The sequence below is a fragment of the Schistocerca gregaria genome, chromosome 2 (genome assembly GCF_023897955.1).
Source record: "Schistocerca gregaria isolate iqSchGreg1 chromosome 2, iqSchGreg1.2, whole genome shotgun sequence".
Taxonomy (NCBI): domain Eukaryota; kingdom Metazoa; phylum Arthropoda; class Insecta; order Orthoptera; family Acrididae; genus Schistocerca; species Schistocerca gregaria.
This window is the reverse complement of record NC_064921.1, coordinates 625,773,205-625,794,359: the sequence shown is the minus strand read 5'-3', so window position 1 is coordinate 625,794,359 and position 21,155 is coordinate 625,773,205. Positions and strand designations below refer to the sequence as shown.

At 36.7% G+C, this 21,155-nt stretch overlaps 1 protein-coding gene across 1 annotated transcript in view; it reads right to left on the bottom strand.

Moving 5' to 3' along the window:
• Window positions 1-21,155, bottom strand: part of LOC126335903 (uncharacterized) — a 388,142-nt gene that overhangs the window by 119,755 nt on the left and 247,232 nt on the right. The window contains exons 11-13 of the mRNA XM_049999375.1: window positions 16,234-16,288; window positions 11,820-12,010; window positions 11,622-11,775 (exon numbers count right to left, since the gene is read on the bottom strand). Of these exons, the coding sequence (XP_049855332.1) occupies window positions 11,622-11,775; window positions 11,820-12,010; window positions 16,234-16,288 (400 nt within the window). The remainder of the gene's footprint in view (window positions 1-11,621; window positions 11,776-11,819; window positions 12,011-16,233; window positions 16,289-21,155) is intronic.

Genomic DNA, 21,155 nt, shown 5'->3' with positions numbered 1-21,155 from the left:
CCCCGGCACTGAGAAAGAGTTTCTTGCAATTGTGTGGGGTTTCAAGAAATTTAGGAACTATCTCACTGCACATAAAGTCATCATATTCTCTGATCACAAAGCTCTGAGCTGTTTACAGTAATGTAATGTGCACCATAACCGAATTACTCGCTGGGCATTATTTCTTCAGCAATTCGATTACACTATTTCCCATATCAAAGGCGAGCAAAATTGTGTTACTGATGCCTTATCTAGGTTGCCAGTTGGTAATAATCAGGAGAATGTTGAGATTCAGGAGACAAGAACTTAAGAATTATGTTTGTTAAGGGAGTGAAGTGTGACACAAAAATTAGAAAAAATTGTGAACAATTATGGAGACACCAAAACAAAGATGAGGATTGAAATTAGTGAAAAGCTTGCTTGGTAAGAAAGGTGAGGATGAAGCTGGACAGTATTACCAGGTGCACGTGGGTGTTTTGTTCAGGAGACACAGACCAGACTCTTGATAACTGGAAGCTAAGGTGGCCCAAACAACCCATAGACTTAATCATTAAGTTTATACATGAGAGTTTTAGCCACTGTGGTAGTATGAAATGCACTCAAAAGCTACAAGAAAATGTTGGCTAGCATCATGTGATAGATACCAGAGAGTAAAGATAACAAATCAGTGCCATAAAGGTTTTTTTAAATAACATTATACTGAAAGCTAAATCTGAGTTAGTTGGGGTTGACTTCTTTGGACAATTACCTTGTTCCAAAGAAGAATACAGTTACATCTTTGTTGTGGTTGATTTGTTTAGTAAATTAGTTAAGTTGTACCTATTGAAAAAGGCTACCAGTCTGAAAATTATACAGTGTTTGGAATATGACTATTTCACTAATGCTGGCAAATGTAACGTTTCATTGTCTGACAATTCATCTCACATGTATGGAAACAGTTTGACAGATCAGAACATCAAACGTATTTTCACCATCTTGCAATCCTACTGAAAGATACATGCTTGAGATAGGTCAACTTTGTAGAACTTATTGTTCCAAAAATCATTCAAATTGGTACTCATATGTAACACAATTTGAGGATGTTCTCAATCATCTGCAACACACAACAACTGGATTTTCTCCTTATGAGATGCATTACAATAAGAAACCAACTAATTTATTGTATGAACTAGTAAAGTTTCCCAAGTGCTCTGAGTTGTCTCCTGATGAGAGAGTAGACATTATGAGGAGATATATGGAGATGTATCACAGCAAGAAGAAGTTAAGGCATGACAAAAATGTCAAGGTGATTCAGTACAAAGTTGGTGACCTGGTGTTAACAAAAATCTATGAGAAATCAAAAGCTATAAATAAGGAGATCAAAAAGTTTTTAGATATTCATATAGGTCCTATTGAAATTTGTGAAATGCCACATCCTAAAGTGTACAGACTCATCTACCCTAGATCCAGGAAAGTGTTTGGATTGAGAAAAACATAGTGCAGCTTAAACCATATATGTCACGAACTTACACTTCAGTACCACATCACTCACCTACAGATTGACACATTTGATTTTTTTTGTTGTTGTTTGCATACATTTGAAAGTGGTGAACTTTGTGTCTTTTGAAAACCTGTGAGTCATACATTTTAAAAGCACTTTTTGGTACTGAGACAGATTGGATTGAGAATTTCAGAATGTAGATTGATGAAGAAAGTGTTTTATATTTATAAATCAGCTTATGATAGTTATCAGGAATTTTGACTCAGATTATGCTTTTCAACACCTTCATCATGATTCTATGCTTGCTTGAACACTCTGTCTGCTTTATAGTGAAGATGAATTGTTGATTGTTACATCTTCCACACCTATTTTGGCACGTACTAGAGTTATTTGATGTTATGATGGGATGATCTTACTTATGCCTTAGTTTTGTGAATATTATTGCTACTCAATCCAGGGGGACAGCAGCAGATAGGGGAGATTGAGGTGCCATTGGTTGATATCACTTGAGTTTTGTTTTACTTGTTAGGATTTGTTCATTTGTGTGTGTGTGTGTGTGTGTGTGTGTGTGTGTGTGTGTGTGTGTGTGTGTGTGTGTGTGTGTGTTTGTGTGTGGCAACAAATTGCATCTTGTTCCACCCTTATCAACAGGCAAGGGGGGGGGGGGGGGGGGTAGTTTTAGCTTAGGGATTCATGATGTGTTTAGGTTAGGTGATTTTAACTTTGCTTAGTACATACGAGAGATATCAAGAGTTGGAGGAAGAGGACCAAGTTTAACACATGATGGGAACAATGTTGTGGTTATTGGTTCTAAGTACACTCTCACACTAACTACATTGATTATAATAAACTCACATTTTCACTGTCCATACTGTTTACACAAAATTTTTGTAGAGATGAGTTGAGCAAGCTATTTCAATTCAGGGTGTTGAGACTATTTTGACTTAGCTATTTGATACCATACCTGGATTTGACTCCTCCCTAATTACTGAGGAGTACATGTCAGAATGAGAACTATCCTATAATGATTTTTCTTATTTGTATTTTGTGTCATTTTCATTTAACTAGGTTAGTGTATTTTCTATATTTTGTATGTATACCTGGATATGACTAGTCTGATTAATTTTGTGCCAAAACTAGAGACATTATGCAAATAAGAGTTCATTATACCATGAGGGATGATATATGATAAATAGGTAACATGCAATGTTTAAGCTAAAAGGACACTGATTTAAATGATTGTGCATGCAAAATATTCATATGGAATGGAACCTGACAAAACTAGTTTCAAAAACTGAAAAGTCAGTAATATACCTGAGGCTAGCTAATATAAAGATACAAATTTGAGAGCTGACACCTATCTGCAAGAGATCTTGTCTCTGACGATACTGAATTTATGAAAAAAAAGCTCTCTGTAAATAAATTATAATGTAGCTCATACTTATTATCTTCTGTTAAATAAATTATAGTAAATTTTCACTCTTTAATTTGTTTGATAAAATGTTTCATTGCCTCACACCAATGTATGGAAAACTTTGTGGCATTGTTTTATGACCATTTCCTTATAGAATTGTAGAATGAACTTTTTCATGCCACTTTACTAGTTTCACGTAACTTTTGCATTTTGCTTTCTTTGGTTCAGGTGCTTAACACCATTTAATATAGTTTCGTAATTTATGTTGGTAATTGTGTTTCACACAACATGACTCTCTTCTACTTCATTTATTAATTTCATTGGTGTGTCACACCATTTAAAACTTTTATGTATGATTTTGTGCTTACACTTTTGTATTTCTACATTAATAGCTGCATAACACCATTTTGATATTGTTTTTATGATTTATGTTTGACAATGTTCTGCACACAATTCAGTCCTCATTTTGAAAGTTTTTTATGTAGGGTTTTAAACTCATTGACTCTTGTTCATCTACCACTGGTGCTGGAATTTTGCTTACTTTTCCAAATTTAACATGCACTCTACCTGCTAGTTGTAGAAGAGTTTTCCACTAACTGACATTAGTAAAAGCTCTTCAGCGGATATTGAAATGGGACTATCTTCCCATTTCTATCCTTCCATTATTATGTGAAGATCTTAGTGTCTACTCTCGTTTTTATGCAAATTATGTGTAAATCTCAATTACACATTTTACTATGTGCAGATCTTAGTCTACTTTCAGTTTTATGCCAATGGTTAATCAAACCTTATTATGCATTTTCTAGTGTGACAGAATTATCAATATTAATTTTAGGGGTCACATCATTAATCTTTCATTTCCAAAGATGTTAATGTTTTGTCAATTGTTTGTTCTTTGCAGGGAATTTGGAACGACAGTTGAATGCATGTGGCTGGTGTTGATGTAATGACTAGACTTTGAAAATGTTTTGTATTTTTCATGAATAAACAAAGATGACTCAAAATTCTGCAGATTATTATTGCAACATGCACATATAGGAAGACCAGCTGCAGCAACCTACATTCAAAGGAATTTAGGTTAAGCATTCCTTAACCAGCTACAAAGAAATATGTGCTTCATTCTGTTAAATGCCAATATTAGTATTCGATGCAATCTTTAACATCAATAGTAATTGGAATGCTTCCCAAGGTAGTGGGAACATTTCACAATACAGTATGACCTCAAAATTGTGGAAGAATTAAAAAATAAGTTATCAAAGCAACCAAAAAATCAATCTATGGCTATTGAAATGGGTTCAGCCTCTATTTTTTCTTATTTATCATGTTTCTGTTTCATGTGATAAATAATTTTGCTTAATGATTACGTTTTATGTGGTTTTTCAATACATTTTACTATTTATTTGGGCTACACTCTAATAATTATTATGCTACATTAAGGAACAGCAATTGGGGTGCATCAATTTAATAGGAAGATGAGTCAAACTAATTGTTTCTGCTCTCATGACATAATTAAAAATCAATGTATAATGGTCATTCATTTGTTAGTGCAGGTATGTTGTCCAGCTTAATAGAAGCATTTAATACTTTGAGGTATTTGTTAAATATAGAAAAAGGAGTAAAGTTTTGTGTAGAATGAGAACATCAGCATTAAAAGGGCAAAATAATATTAACTATGTGCTGTTGGTATGTTGAGAATGTTTTGTCTAAAGGGTTTTTCCATGAGATGGATATTTGTGAAATATTTTTATGATGCTGCAGTTATGTGAGAGGTAATTGCAAGTTAGATTATTGGGGAATTCATTATCAATTGTAAGATTATGGTGATGTATTATGGTTTTTGTGATTATTATTATGTTGTTGATGTTGGTGGTGGTGGTGGTGGTGGTGGTGGTGGTGGTGGTGGTGGTGGCAGCGGCGGTGGCGGCAGTGGCAGCAGCAGTGCTGGTCATGCTGTATTGTGGAAGATTATGAAATATTACATGTATAACTGAAGTACTGTGAGAAATACAATGATGAGGTTATGGTTAAGGATTGTTCATCACCATAATGTGCTGAACTGTGTTCATTGATTCATGGTATGGCGACTATCAACCACAAAAAAAAGCACTAACTGACACTTCTTCCACAGTTTTAAACAATGCGTGCATAGCTGTGATTATTAATGGTGGTTGTCACCGAATCACTACTATGGGGTGACCACCCATATGACATAAGACTCACCACCTCAATCCCAAAAATCTGTGTCACGCTAAAACAGCCATCGGCAAGCTACGTGACGCAGGCATTATATGCCCATGAGACACCAATTGGTTTTCCCTCATTCATCTTGTCCAGAAGAAAGACAGTTCATTCCATCTGAGGAGGGATTACAGAGCTCTGAACTCTTGCACTATTATGGATGATTATCCAATAACACATATTCATGACTTTGCCTGACTGCTAAATGGTGTGCAAGTGTTCAGCATACTTGATTGCTGCAAAGCTTACCAACAAATTCCCATGTTCAAGGACAACCACCCCAAGACTACTTTAATTGCCCTTTTGGACTATTTGAGTACTGTTTCATGCCACACAGCCTCAGAAATATGGCTCAGACTTGGCAGCAGTTTAAATTCTTTATTGTTCAACCTGTAGTTCATGTATGCCTGTTTAGGTGCTATCTTGATCTCTTCAACCACCCCTGAGGGACACGAACACTATTTGGCTCAAGTTCAGGCTGTACTATGTAACAATGGTGTCACAGTGAAAACTTTGTGACAATGTAACTTCCCTTGGCTATAATGTGTTGCCTGAGGGCATCTGACCAACATGCAACTCTGTCATCTTTGTTCATAACTTCCCTCTACCATGAACTGAAGAGATTCCTGGGCATTATAAATTTCTACCATCACCACCTCTCTTAAACTGCCTCCATCCAGGCACCACTTACTGATGCTCTGACCAGAAAAAAACACCTCAGGTACAAGAAAAGTTTCTTGGACTAATTGTGTGATCCAAGTGTTTGAGATTCTCAAGTCTGACCTCACCCACACTGTCGCATCTGGTACATGATGCCAATATCTCTGTCGCGGCCATACAGCCAATACAACAATAGGCACAGTTTTAAAACAGCACATCGACAATACCATCGAACCTCTCACATTTTTCTTCAGAAACCTTTTGCTGCACATTGTAACTAGTCTATATTTGACTGTGAATTCCTCTGAGGCAGACACTTCCATGACAATATCTAACATCATGAGTTTACTATCATTGCTGACCACTGGCCACTTGCAGATACCATCTGCAATCCTGGCAAAGATGTTCCTCCCTGACACCTGTGGCAAATGGAGTTAATCAGTCAGTACTCTACAGATGTATGCTATATATATGGCTCTGACAATGTTGTTGCTGACTACCTGTCCTGGATTAACATTATCATGTCATCCATTGACATGAACAAGTTGGCCCACCTGCAAACCAATGACATCAAGTTTGTAGACACCCTAAAAGCCACAAAATGTGCACTGGCTGACTTTTGAGCTGTGCCTACTACCTCACTCAGCCACCCCCATTATGTTTGACACTGGCTGGTACTCTCTCACCAGTTGTACCTCCACCTTTCCAATGAGTGGTGCACAGTCTTGCCCACTCAGGCATCAAGACCACAACAAATCTGGTTACCAAATGATTTGTCTGGCTGAGAGTGAAGAATGACTGTCATGACTGAAGTATGAGAGGAATAAAGGTGGACCAGATGCACACTCCCTCCAGCATAATTAGCATTCCTAAAGGACATCTATGTCATGTACATACTGTCATCATCGGCCCACTTCTTCCCTCTGAGAACTTTTTGTGTATACTCTGTCAATGTCTGAGTCATGAAATGGGACAGAGCTGTCCCTCTATCAGATATTACTGCTGATTCATCCAACCACATCTTCTTTAACTCTTGGATTTCTTGCTGCAGTTGTCCTCAATCTGTAACCGCTGACCAGGGCTACCAGTTCAAACCATCCTATTTATTAAATTATGTGTGGTGTGCTGTCTCGATAAGTTCCACAACACTGCCTACCACCTGTAGAGCAACAGTCTCATGTTGCATTGGCACTGCATTCTTAATGTAGCACTCATGTGCTATGGCAGTTCCTGGTCAGAGGCACTACCATGGGTTCTCCTGGGAATATGCACTGCTCACAAAGAGGACTTACAAGCATCACTCCCTGACATCCTCTATGGCAAACTGATCATCATTTCTGCATAGTTCTTTGAACACCCCCACCTTCCAAGCAATGATGAGGTTTCTGATTTAGATGATTGAGTACATGAACATATTTCACACTGAACCACATTCAGTACCATGAGTCTTTGATCACAAAGAATTACCATTTTGTGCTTATGTTATGCTTAGTGATAACTCCATTTGTGGATCTCTCCAGTCCCTTACTCAGGCCCTCACAAGGTCCTTGACTGTGGAGAGACCACATTGGACATACTACTAAACAGTAAATGTTAAAGTCTCAGTGAATAGGGTAAGATCAGCCTTGTTGTTAACAGATGACCTACAGTTTCTGGTTCCCAAAAATTCATCATCCATCATCAACAATGCCCCTCCTTGAGACATAATGCATGAAATGTGTGACAATTTCACCACACTGTGTGACAGCCCTCCCCCCCCCCCCCCCCCCCACTCCTCCTTCTCTATCTGATACACTGTTTACTGTCAGCATCACAGATTTCAACCTGGGTGATCTTTCCATTGAGATTTGAGATGGCACTATCTTCATTTTTGCCATCCTTCCACATACACAACACAACACATCAACAACTCACATACAGCTATCAAACTCCTTAAAGCTCCTGCTCAGATACCAAGCAAGACTCATAGTGGCCAAAATCTTGGGTGATGTCATCCTTCCTATTGTTTTCCCTCTCTGCCAGCAACTTGTGGACCTCCCTCCAGTTGACAAATCTCCCTACTTCTGCATTGGACAGCACCTTCGACCACCTACTAGATGACAAAGAATTTCATTGTGGATAGTGCCACCTGTCCATTTCCTCTCCTTTGTGCTTTGATTTCCAGACTCTTTGATCTGTGTTCTTTGACATCTTTGTCTTTACACTATTCTCTCTCTCTCTCTCTCTCTCTCTCTCTCTCTCTCTCTCTCTCTTTCTGACTCTCATTTTTGTACTTCACATGCGTGTTCTATATACAGTTTTGTAATAAAAGCTGTTCTTCAGCATGTACTGAGTTGGTGATATCTATTCCTACATCATAGAACAAAGGCTCAGAATTTACCACAAAGTGAAACTGTTGGGAACAATTGTCTTTTTTTCTTCCCTGGCACCTTGTACAGTGGTAGCTTACACTTTTTAGTCTTTGTTTTGTTTTGTAATTTTAAAGATTAAACAATTTCAATAATCTGTGGTCCTGTCAATATAGTGTACATGAATTTTATGCATCACTAAATTAACTTCATAATCTCTTGAGAGACTGATTGGAGCCAATATTTAATGAGTTATGGACCCAGAAGCAGATAAGTGAAATTTCTACATTGATAACGTACCATTTGTTCAGTACATGTAATATATGTAAATTTATTGATCTAATTATTATTATGTTTAATAATTATGATTAAATGAAAAATGAATGAAGAGATATCACACTGGTATATGCCATTAGTACTACGTAAAAGTAATGAATTAAACAAGTTTTGCCAGACTGAAATGTTAGACTTAAAAAGTGGACAGTCTGGAGGCTGGAAGTTAGCATGACCGGAATGATGTGAAGAAACTTTGACTGTCGTGGAATAATTTAGATGGTGTAATTACACAATATTTATTAATCAACATTCTTTTACAGCATCTATTGTCAGGTCACATTTCAGATTTTATTGCCTTTTGATTCCATATTTTGTTCATATTAGCACTTAGTCAGTGTTTCTGGGATTAGTCTTGCTTAAGAAAGTTTCAGTTTGCTGGTATAATGGAAATGTTGGCCTCTATTTGTGAAAAGCACAATTGTTCACCACTATGATGAAGAACAAATTGGTATACAATATGATGACAGGTGTGGGAATTTTTCTGGAAGTAAACACATAGAGCGTGAATGATTATATACAATTTAATGTCTAACAAGTAAAGGAATGATCTTTTCTTTTTCCATTACTTAGGAACATAGTACTCACTTATTTTATTTCAGTATGTTGGCCATTGAATGAAGACATATTGAAATTTTTATGGTAATCATTTCTTTTTTCAGCACCATGATGTCTTGTAGATAATAGGCATTTCTTTCTAGAAAAATGTAATTTGTTTGAACACATTGTCAACTTTTTGACACACATTCCACCCACAAATGATGTAGTTGCATTTGTAACTTGTACATTATGTAATCAAGTAATCAGGGGTAGACTAGTACCAGTGGAAGAGAATTTGAGAGATAGCTTATTTGGGAAGTTGAGCTCAGTCTGTGTTTTTAGTGACATATATGTGTAGGTTAACTTATGAACATATTTTCAATTAATTATTTCCATATTTCTGAATTTGACAGTATATTTATAAACATTTCTGTTTACATAATTATCATATCCATCCACCTGAAATTAACTGCTTTACATTCATATTGTATCTTTTATACCGTAGCTTTGAGTCAGCACTAACTATATTGTAAAAATTATCAGAGAAAAGAGTTTTGTTGTGGAGTTTAGTTTATTTCTTTGTATATAAGAGTGCAAGCAGTTTCCAAACACATTGTATCAGGGGTTTCTACAGTGCACAAGAATAAATTATTTGCTTGATCAATAAATACACACACCTTCAGTTTGAGGAGCGGAGTACATCATGCTAGGAAACAACAGACTATGCAAATTAATGAGGAGATTGCAATTCATGAATTTAAATTTACAATCAGTTCACATCTTAGCTCTGAGCTGTAATATTTCATTAGCCACCACAAATCTGAACCCAATGCATCATTAGAATAACCAGTTGCAGAGAATCTGGCACACTTCATTCATTCACACATCCAGAGCTGTTGGCTGCAACAACCACATCCCATTCTTTCATCATTTGGACTACGCTTTACTGTTCGGTATCTTTGTTATGTTTGGTGTTGTTTATGTCCTTATAGAATTGCATTGAACTGTGGCAAAAACTGTAATTTTTGTAATTACCACTCAATGTGAAAATGGATGGAACACATTTGTCAATTGGATATTACAATACCAAATAAATTTCTCTAACACTTTCATGGTATATGTAAACTTTGAGGCTGAAAGCTGCCCAGAATATTCCTTCAGAATGCAATAAGTACAGTTCTGCCAACAAACATATAAAAAAGTAAACTAACTAACTTTCAGAACTGGTAGTGCCTTCATGTATGAGAACTGAGGGTTATATTGGGAAGATAATACAGGAAGGGCTGGTTGCTTAAACTGCAGAATGCAACTGAGCCACCTGTATTGAGGACAAAGATAGACAGAGTCATCCACTATGAGGTTAAACACAGCTTCATGGCACTGTGAGCACACATTGCAATATGCAGAGTTTTCAATTAGAGCAGAGGTGAATGCAAAATCATTTAGCCATCCACAGCCTGGTTGTCACTGTAGATGCTGAGTGCTTCAGTAGTACAAGAGACTTATTTTCTGTGTATGTGTATGTAATATGGAAATCTGTGTTTGATGTGAAAGGAATAGCAGCTCATAAAGTGTAGGGTGTGTTGCTTATCAGACGGTTTTATACATAAGGATGTTTGGATATAGGTACCAGTGAGCTGAAAGAATGAACAGAAATGTCTTTGGATTCAGTAAAGATCCAGAACATTTTAATTTGGGTATATTAGTTAAGTCCTTGCTGCACAGAGAAAACTTATTCATCACCACAAAAATATCAAGAATTTGTAGTGGGCAGGGATTCCAGACTGCATGTCTTGAGGAAAGCTTCTTCGAAGTAACACATAACAAGTTTGCACTGGGTAGGGCATCATGGTTCCCATTGCAGTTTTATGGTCTGATCCTCAAGAATGAAATAGTTATGGGAAAGGTGGGTTCACATTATCTTGTAACTAAAGCTGGCACAGTGTTCATTAAAGTACCATCTCTGACTAGTTCTTCAAGACAGCTCTAAATTCACCTTTGTGTCTCTTTGTCCACACTACAGCAATGTCTATCTAACCCTGGGGCCTGAGTGACTTACCCATACTTTTTAACCTTCCCCAACATATCTATCTGTCCACCATTATTAAAGACTTTGAATTATGATATGTAGCTAGTGTATCCATTTTATATTAATACATGTCTGTTGGCAGCACTTAACATTTCAGTACTGAAGATATTTACTGGCCAGAATTCTCTCATACAAATTATTAGTTTCGTTGAGGAATTTTCCTTCGGAACATCTAACTAAACTTAAAAATTCTAAACAGCAAGTAACTTCCATTTGAAATACCTTCAAGTCTTTTGCAATAATTAATCTCTGCTGAAAGTTTACAGAATGAAAATGTTATGCCATCTTCAATATATCAAAGATTAATCCAAAGATTGAAAATTAATATTAATTAATGGAGAGAAGATCGCCCACACATGTTATGGTACTACATTCTTGACATATGTACCATTCAGGCACTCGAGAAATTCCACTTTATATGTAATGAAATAATGATAAAGAAAAATTTAACTTCAATAGTGAGTCATTAGGTAAAATAGAAACTCTTACAAAATTTGAAACTAAAACAGATTAAACAGTTTCATATTTCTTAATACTAACCTGAGGAGGAGGAGGAGGTGGTGGGGGTGGAGGAGGTGGTGGGGGTGGAGCAGGTGCTCCACTTGATCCAGGAAGCGGAGGTGGTGGAGGTGAAGCAGGTGCTCCACTTGATCCAGAAAGTGGAGGAGGTGGTGGGGGTGCAGTAGGTGCTGCACTTGATCCAGGAAGTGCAGGTGGTGGGGGTGGAGCAGGTCCTGCACTTGATCCAGGAAGCGGAGGTGGTGGGGGTGGAGCAGGTCCTGCACTTGATCCAGGAAGTGGAGGTGGTGGGGGTGTAGCAGATGCTGCACTGGATCCAGGAGACAGAGGGGTTGGAGGCCGTGCCTCCTGTTGTTGTGGTGCTCTCTGATCCGTCTGTTGAGACTTGCTAGTTCTGCGAAGTGCAGCTCCTGGAAACAATTTACAAAACCTCAGATAAGTTTTGAGGAATTCCAAGATGGAATATTTCATGTCCTACACAGAATATAAATTGTAATTACAGCAAAAGGTAACCAGTATCTGCATACCAGCCTGCTGATAAAAACAATATATATTCTTCCTTTCTTAATATCTATGAATATGTGGCATATCTTTCACTGACATTCTTGTCCATCAATGAACAATAATGTGAGTAATGGAGGAGCAAAACATACAAGTCAGAAAGTAACTAGGTATTGCCACATGATATGGAGAAAGTCATGAGTGAGTAACTTGGACAATAACTGCCTACTACTGCTACAGCTTTCCTAGAAATATCAGTAAGAAATATGTCACAATGAAGGTATGGCAACACCAGCACAAGGAACACTTCTGACCAGAGGACACACATGGCTGAGTGGAGTATCTGGGTAGACTCCAGAGAAGTCAATTTGGTTTAAAATCTTGTACTTTGTGGATATGCTGTATGTCATTTTATGAGAATAAAGCAGTATCTGAATATCAACATGTTGTCTCCAGAATTCGGATGACCCCTGCACCTAGTATGTGACAACCACATAACATGAAAGAAGATGTTTCATTCCATATCTCGGTAATACTCAGTAACAATGTAGCCGTCTTGCATCAGTTACATGAAATCACCAGCCCCTCAGGACTCCACTTTGAGGATAAATGTTAATGATGTACATCAGCAGTGTAATCAAAATAATAATAGTCATCCAGTGCTTACATATGAACTGAATATGAGTAAAGGTGTTGCTTCTCAAAACAATGCAGGCTCTAGCACATCACAAAAATCACCACCGTCAAACAATCTACTGTTGGACTTACCAGTCTGTGATTCAGCAAAACAAGTGAGGCTAAATATGAACAATAATGTGACTCCCACACTAACTGCATCAGCTGCATTGTAAACAGTATTAGGAAATATGAGTGCCATGTATAGGAGCATGCAGCACACTACGCTTTACCAACAGGATTACTGGATTTGCAAGTGTGCTGTGAGAGCATCAGTCCAGTCACAACCCAAGTAGGCACCATTTGGACCAGAACAATTGGGACTTTGGGTTGTGACAGCAGAAGTTTCACTGAGAATATTGGATAATAATTCTCAATTTATGATATTAACTTGCCAATTAGCAGAACATGCTAATACTACCAGCAACATCATCCTTTCTCTGCCTGAAAAAACAAATATGAAGTAGCCAAAACTGCCTTGCCCTAATGCCTGCCATGAACCACAGAACAACCACTGAAACACGCAGTCTATGATTAACAGCTCACTGACAAGTCAATGTCCCAGCTATGGCACTGGTTACAGACAATACTTGATCTGAACCTCATGCCAGATACTGCATTGACTCCATGAATTTTCAAATTTCTGCTGCAGCTACAACTTGCCATGATTGCTCATGAGGCAAAGATGCTACAGAAGGAACTCTGCTTGGCAGAGAGATTGTTCACTGTGCTGTAGCATATACAATACATCAATGCTGAGGACAATAACATGTCGTACAGCACTAGATCTCAGTCAAATACCATGCACACTGAAGCACTCCAACACATGATGAAAGTGCAGGACAGTGACATCACTGCCCTCAGCCAGAATGCTGACCTATGCATCATGCACACCACTGCTCTCCTAGCTGGCAATGATGCACCGAGCAACTGAGCACCACCACTACTTCAAGGTCACCTAATTGTTGGTTATCATGCCTAGTTTGTCACCAGTCCATGTAACTGCCAGCTTCCTTGAAGGTACTGCAACCTTCCAAACTCCAAACACATGCTACAGTAGGTGTACCAGTCTGTGGTGGTGAGTCAAGACACCAATGCAAACAACACATGGGACAAACATCCTTTGTGCCACTTCCACCAATGGGAGGAAGGCTCTGTATATTTAATCAAAGCACACGTAAATACTTACTTATCAATGCAGGATCAGGTATACCATAGTTTGGTCTGACATGTGCACCTAGACCTCATTGGTCCCTTTCTGGAATGAGAATGTCACAGATACTTATTATATATTATTGACTAGTTGTTCATAGGGTGCAAGTAAACACAAATAAATACATTACAGGAGAGTCAACACATTGTATGTTCATTGACACTTGCATGGCCCAATTTAGATATGCAGGAGCCACCATGTACCTGCATCCCAATCTGAAATTTTTCATGCACCAGGCACTGAGTAACTGTGAATTTGTACTGTTACATGACGATACAAGCTGACCAGCAACCCTACTCACTCCCATACAAAGTTTTAAAATATATTACTCATGCTTTTAAGATTTTGTTCAACAGAAAAGCAACAACACACTCTGTAGACCTGGAAAAAAATAGAAAATGACCCATGTGGTCATTTACCCCTTACATGCAGACAGCTAATTCAGACTCCCAGAAGCTAGTCATAATTAAACTTGACATCAGATGCTTTGACCCAGAGAATATTTATGTGAAACCTTCTAGACAATCATCTGATAGTGGATGCCTGCTGTAACAATAGTGCAACAGGTAACAGACTGATAGCTCATCAAACCATACACACATGTCAGTTAACTACAAATGTCGATTACTCTTCCATATATTGGCATCTGTTGACAAATGGCAAGCTCACTATTACTGAGGGAACCCCCAATGACAGCTACCACAAACTACATCACAGACTTCTTCGGATCCCACTACCAATGCCTCACCCAGCTGCCCAAGCCTTGTTGCCACATGCCCTAATTGAATCTTCGTATAGTTTTCCCAGCCATCCTGCTCAACATCTGGCATGAATCATCTATGCAGCATGAGTGCTATGGCCAGTACATGATTAGCAGTTGTCCAACTGTTTCCTGCTTTGCAGCCAGCCACAGCATGGTTGGTCACACCATGCTGACATCAAGAAATGGTCTGTCCATGTTCTGTTCAGCAGCTGGGCAGAACATGCCTGAATGAGCACATCTGTGCATGAGCACTTTCACATTGACACACCCTGACATCCGATCCCTCCAGTGCTCTGCACTATGAGAGGAGGGGGGAGGGGAGCCTCACACCAGCACACGTAATGCCTTTAACCAGAGGACACTGATGGCTCAGTGGCATATCTGCATGGACTCCAGAGAAGTCTATTTGGTTTACAACCTTGTACTGTGCAGATGAGCTGACCATTGAGTTGTGGGAATAAAGCAGCATCATAATACCAATGAATCATCTCTGTTATTGGTACGATCCGTGCATCTAGATGGGAAAGCTACCAAAAGGGATTGGAGATCAACTGTTTAGTGGTAGAGATTACTGACATGTAAGAAGTAATGATGGGTTCCCAGGTTTCAGTATTCTGACTAAAAATTTTCTCATTCTGAGCAATAAATAAGATGAATGCCAATGAGTTAGTGTCAGCAAGTGTCACTTTGCAATTGATGACCCTCATGAACAATAAGAACTTTAAGGAGAGCCAAGGTGCAGCAAAAGCTGAAATTACATGCCAACTCATATGCATCAGAAGCAAAATTTTCTATAGAAAACATTTTGAACAACTAGAGAGCCACACAAAATATACATGTAAGTACAAAAGACTATCTTGACTTTCCAAACAACCACTCTTACTAATAGAGAAGAGGGGAGTTGTTATAACACGTAATACAGAATAAGATAATACTCTGAATGATAAATGTAATTAAATTTAGGAAATAGTGCAAAATATTATAAACAGTAAAAATAGTTGTTTTGAATGTACATCTTCTAACACCCACACAAAATTTTCAAAAAAGATACTCTTAAAAAAAAGATGTGGCACAACAAATGGAAACTAAACAATAAGTCACTGTAGGAAACATCTTCTCATTTGGACGCACTGTGGCTGTCACTTATTATATTGCCAGAAACTGCACAAATGGATGCCCAGTTAAAGTATATCTCTCCTCCCTCCCCCAAAACGAAAATTTTGACATCAGTTTTTATTACTTTCAGAAATTTTTTCTAAGATACTGTTTAGTTTCTTATATAACAACCACATTTTCTGAGGCTTCCTCTAATAAGCTGACTATTAGCAGGAAGTACCACCAGGAAATATACTGCCTAAATGAAATAGTTCTGATTATACAGTAAGTGAAACTTGGTCCATTGTCAAAAATGGAAGTGTGCAGTTATCAAATAAATAAGTGCTGGAAATTAAACTCATGATATCTTCACCAAATATACTCACTGCTGATAAGTTCTTCGAATCCCCCTGATGCCTTGGGTGGTGATGGGGGAGTAATCTATAAAATAAGGAAAAAATATTTATTTAAAGAATTAGCAACCATGTGAATAACAAACTGCAGAACTGGAGTGCCAGTGTGGCTGTATACCTGGTTTGAGTATGCTAAAGGGAGATAAGTTGTGATTTAATTATTTCCAACAGGAAATAAAATTTAATGAGAATATCAATAATTAAGCATTATAATTATTACAAAAATACATAGAAATTAATACAAATGATTAAGAACTGTTAGGTTTTAACTGCATCAATGGAAAATTCATGTTTTTATCACATTTCAGTCTCTAAAATAAATCAGTTTCATTTTATGATTTTAGGGAGACTGTGAGGATAATTATTTATAATAAACATCAGATGCATTACTTTCACGAATTTTAAAATATTTTCTGATGTAGAATGGCAAAATAGTAATCTACAATTTGTAATTGTATACAGATCACCAATGGGAAATTTTGAAGCATTTATGTTGCCACGAATTCCTTACAACACTGTCAGACAGCAACTAACAGGTAACAGTCTGTCTGTGGGAAAATGATCTAGAAACTTTGTTAAGATCAAACAATTTGATTTCAGCAATTAACTTTCCAACATATGTCAATAAAGACAGCAGTATCCTAATTCATTATGTTTTCTTTGATGAAGAACAAGGAAGTAACTGTATACTGAGTAACAAATGCTCTCTGATTGTGATGCACTGTTAGGATAAATAAGATAGTGCCCCACAGGACAGATACTCCTCATTGGAAATCATTTAGAATAATTAATGATTCCATCAACATCCACATACGCCAGCCACTGGAGGCTGCTGGCGACTTGTGCACATGGCACAGCACATGCTAATAAACTCTTTCTTTTGTGGTCACACTATTACTTTTTGTCTTATATTATGACAATTTTTAAGAAAAGTTTACAAGTGGTGATGTGCGATGAAATTTATAATGAACTAAATGTTCACAAAAAGATTAATGTATTTCATGATATAAGCTAATCGGAAAGAACATTAAACACCCATGTAAAAACCATGGATCACAAAAATGATTAAAATATCTTGTAAAAGGTGAAGGGGAACATATATGTTGGCAAGGACAGGTAAAGATCCTGCAGTAGCTGTGTTCTACAAAAACTACTAAAAATTACAAAGAAAAGTCAGTCAAAAATCAAGAAACTTACACATAGAATCAGAAACCTCTTATTCCAGCAACAGGCATAAGGAATATGGAATGTAGTAAAATGGAAGGGCTATAAATTATCATTCATAAATAGCGGATATGTCTAATCATCATGTACTAAATGTAACAGAAAATACATGGATGAACAGCTCAAAATTCACTCATTTGGATGCTCACACACTACTTCTCCTTAAATTAGGAAAATTATACATTCTCTTATAAATAATAGTTTGTCTAAATTTGTTGGCAGTTCCAACAGAGTACTTAAGACTTTTGCTACATAATAAGCATTGTCTTTTTTGAAACACTTAATATTACATAATGCATCACTAACTCAAAGGATTTCTCCATAGAGACTGAAATATGTATTTGTTAAACCTCTTGGTATGAAAGGTGATAGGGGAGATGTCAGCAATAACCTACCTGTTTGTCTACTGACCTCATTTTCCAAAATTTTTGAGGTGATGAATATTTGAATAGCAGCCTCTTGAGTAAAAATAATATTGTCACTAAATTTTATTTACATATGGAAGCTGAGTTCTGAAATTTCCTTTAAGCCATAGCACATGTTCCAGAATTCTTTGCCTATTAGAAATTATAGATTGTAATATTTTATTGTTCATGTTGCATCTGCATAATCTTTCATTGACACTGTCCTTACTCATGTGAATTGTGAAATTTTGAACATTTTTGCCAAGATAAATTGATGCTATCATCATCACTTACAAGCCTAAACTTAAATTATGAACTTTTAGAAATTTTTGACAATATTAGGCCTATCCTTACTTGGGCTAACTAATTTTGTTGTGTAATTACATGAGAAATTCTTTAATTTTTGGATGCTTACAAAAGCTTTCCTAGCTTATATGCTTGTAAACATTCACAGTAGTACAAACTGAATTCGGGTGCATTAAAAACAGGTAATGGCAAGTATGTTTACAAGTGATCATCTACACTTGTTTTCTTCAAAGACTAACATCTGTAGTTTCAAAGGTAATTTTGGCTGGTTTATCTAATTAAACTGATCTTGTGTACTTTTCAAAACCATTCCAGCAGTATTAAAGTTAATGCTGCATAAAGCTAAAGCAGCAAGGAAATATGTTAACTTCACATTTCAAGTTAAAAAATGACATTCATCTCAATTTTTTGCAAACAACAGATTCCATCTTTGATAGTAAGCTATTTATTTTCATTCAGTATAATTATATGGAGTACTGTTCTGTGGTAACACTTTGAGAAGTAAATAGTCCATTATCTGAAAATGCATTGTAAGAATAATATGAAGTGCTCACCCATGATCATCTTGTTGACATCTGTTTAAGGAATTAAGCATTTTGATTACCCCATCACAGTACATTTATTCCCTCATGAAGTTTGTTGTAAATAAGAAACTACAGCTCAAAAGGAACTATGATGTACATAATTACAAGACTATAAGGAAAAGTGATATTCACTACTCCACATTAAGGTTGTCTTTAGCACAAAATGTGTCTACAATTGTGTCACCAACAGTTTCAGTTGATAATGTAATGGTATATAATGTCTAAAGTGATATTTTAAAGCAAATTTAAAAAGTTTCTCTTGACAACTCCAATACCATAGAAGGTATTTTGTAATGTAAAAAGGATGATGAGTATTAATTGTTAACTCACACCTCTACACGATTAATGCTACAAGAGATTTACATAACATGAAACTAAATAACTGTAGTACTGTCATCACAATGATATTGTATGTGTAACACATGAGAGGATCAGCAAAAATGTACAGTTAATAAACCATTTTCTGGTTATACAGCCAGACTATAATCTAAACAGGTCATGTAACAGGTAGCATATCAGGCCAGTATTTTCAGAAACAATGAAATATTTCAGTACAACACTGTTTTCATTAAGATTTCTTTTAGACTTAACCTTCTTTTTGTTTACAATTAAAGGTATTTCACTCATCAATAATTTTTTCTTTAGGTAACACAGTAACCTCAAAGTGAGTGCAGGAAAACTGTTTTCCCTCTCAATCCAATGGCATCATACTCAAACACACTACTTGCTCTTGTAGCTAGTATGATAGTTGGAAATGACAGACCTCAAAACAGTGTTCTAAATGTAGAGTAATGCCAAGCTTTTTAAACTGGTGTGCACACTTTTTACACTGGCATGCACTTTCAATGCTTTTTCCTCTTGCGTAGCACACAACACACCCTTTTATGACATTATTTTCCTCTCAGTTGGGAATGTGTGAACTGCAAAATGAGCCCATAGTTTTGCCTGAAGTCTCATTGTGGTGGTACTCATTGATGGTTGGCTCTGAACAAAGTACTCAGATAGACATGCACTCTCTACCATTTGCTGAATCTGCTTTTTGTCATAACAAAGTTCTCTCTTCATCATGCTGCTTGCTCACTAAGATCAGCAACTTCATGATACATATAGCCTGTGCTTCATTTTAGAATACATTAAGAGCTGTCTATTAGCTAGAAATGGAACTCCACACATTCATATAATGAAGTATGTGTTTGCAACCTGAGCTTATCATATGATTTAAATGCCACAGCAACAGCTCTTGATTTTATGCGCTTGGGTTAATCTTACTTTCACAGTTGTATTTATAAGGAGACAGAATGTAATTTTTATCTTTTTAATAATAATGCAATAAACATCCTACATAATTTCCAGTTTCACAGGTCTATAAATTAATATTTTTTTGTTGTATCTGTAGAGCAGCATCAGTTTATGTAGGGTGTTTTACAGACTGATGAAATAATGGTTTTACATTTTTAATCAGGCAAGTCTATTGAAATTTTACTATTTTTGGAAAGGTGTTGTGAGATTTACAGGGTGGCAAAGGGGGAAAAACTGCTCCAATATGGGTTTTCTGTATTTCATTATAATGCAGTACAGACAGTAAAGAGGGCATTAGAGAATAATCCTAAATGAGTCCAAGTACCAGCAAATGTTGCTCAAATGGTAGCCTGGAGAAATTCAGATTTAATAATAATGTCAATTAGTTGAGCACAGGATGGAATTAAAAGATATTTGTGGAAAAACACTAACAAGAAGGCTGCATATTCATTCACACATACCTTCTGTTGAGCTGGTTTGTGCTTCCAGAGAAAGATGAGCACATTCTGTTCCATTGTTGATTTCTGAATGACGTGGTGGTGGCACATTTGGAATCTTCAGTCAGTGTGTTTTAGGCAGATGACATAAGGAGCCTAGTTATATAAATTCAAAGAACCTGTGATATTATGAACCAGAACTTTCTGATTAGTAAGTTCGGTGCCCAGTGAGATATTTCGGGGGTATTTTTACTTTCACTATCATGTAAATTATATCCAAAAATATTTCTTTCACAGGCCATTAATATACATTAACTACACATTTCATGGATTTATTCAGTTATCATCTTCTAGTTCTTGATCCGGATAAGGTAATCAAAGTGGCCCTTGCTCAACAGCATTTATTTGTTATGTTTCTTTTTGTATGCACTTCAAACATTTTCATTATTTTTCAATGAGATTCTTTACATTGTTCAGGCCATAACACCATATCCTATTGCAGCTCCATTGCTGACATTTGTTACCTCATAACTGGCTATGTTGCATGAGTAAGCAGCTAAATTACACATAGTTTCCTGTAATCAGTGATTATTAATCAACATAGGTGTTTCCTTGAATAGACTATCTCTTCATTTGTATAG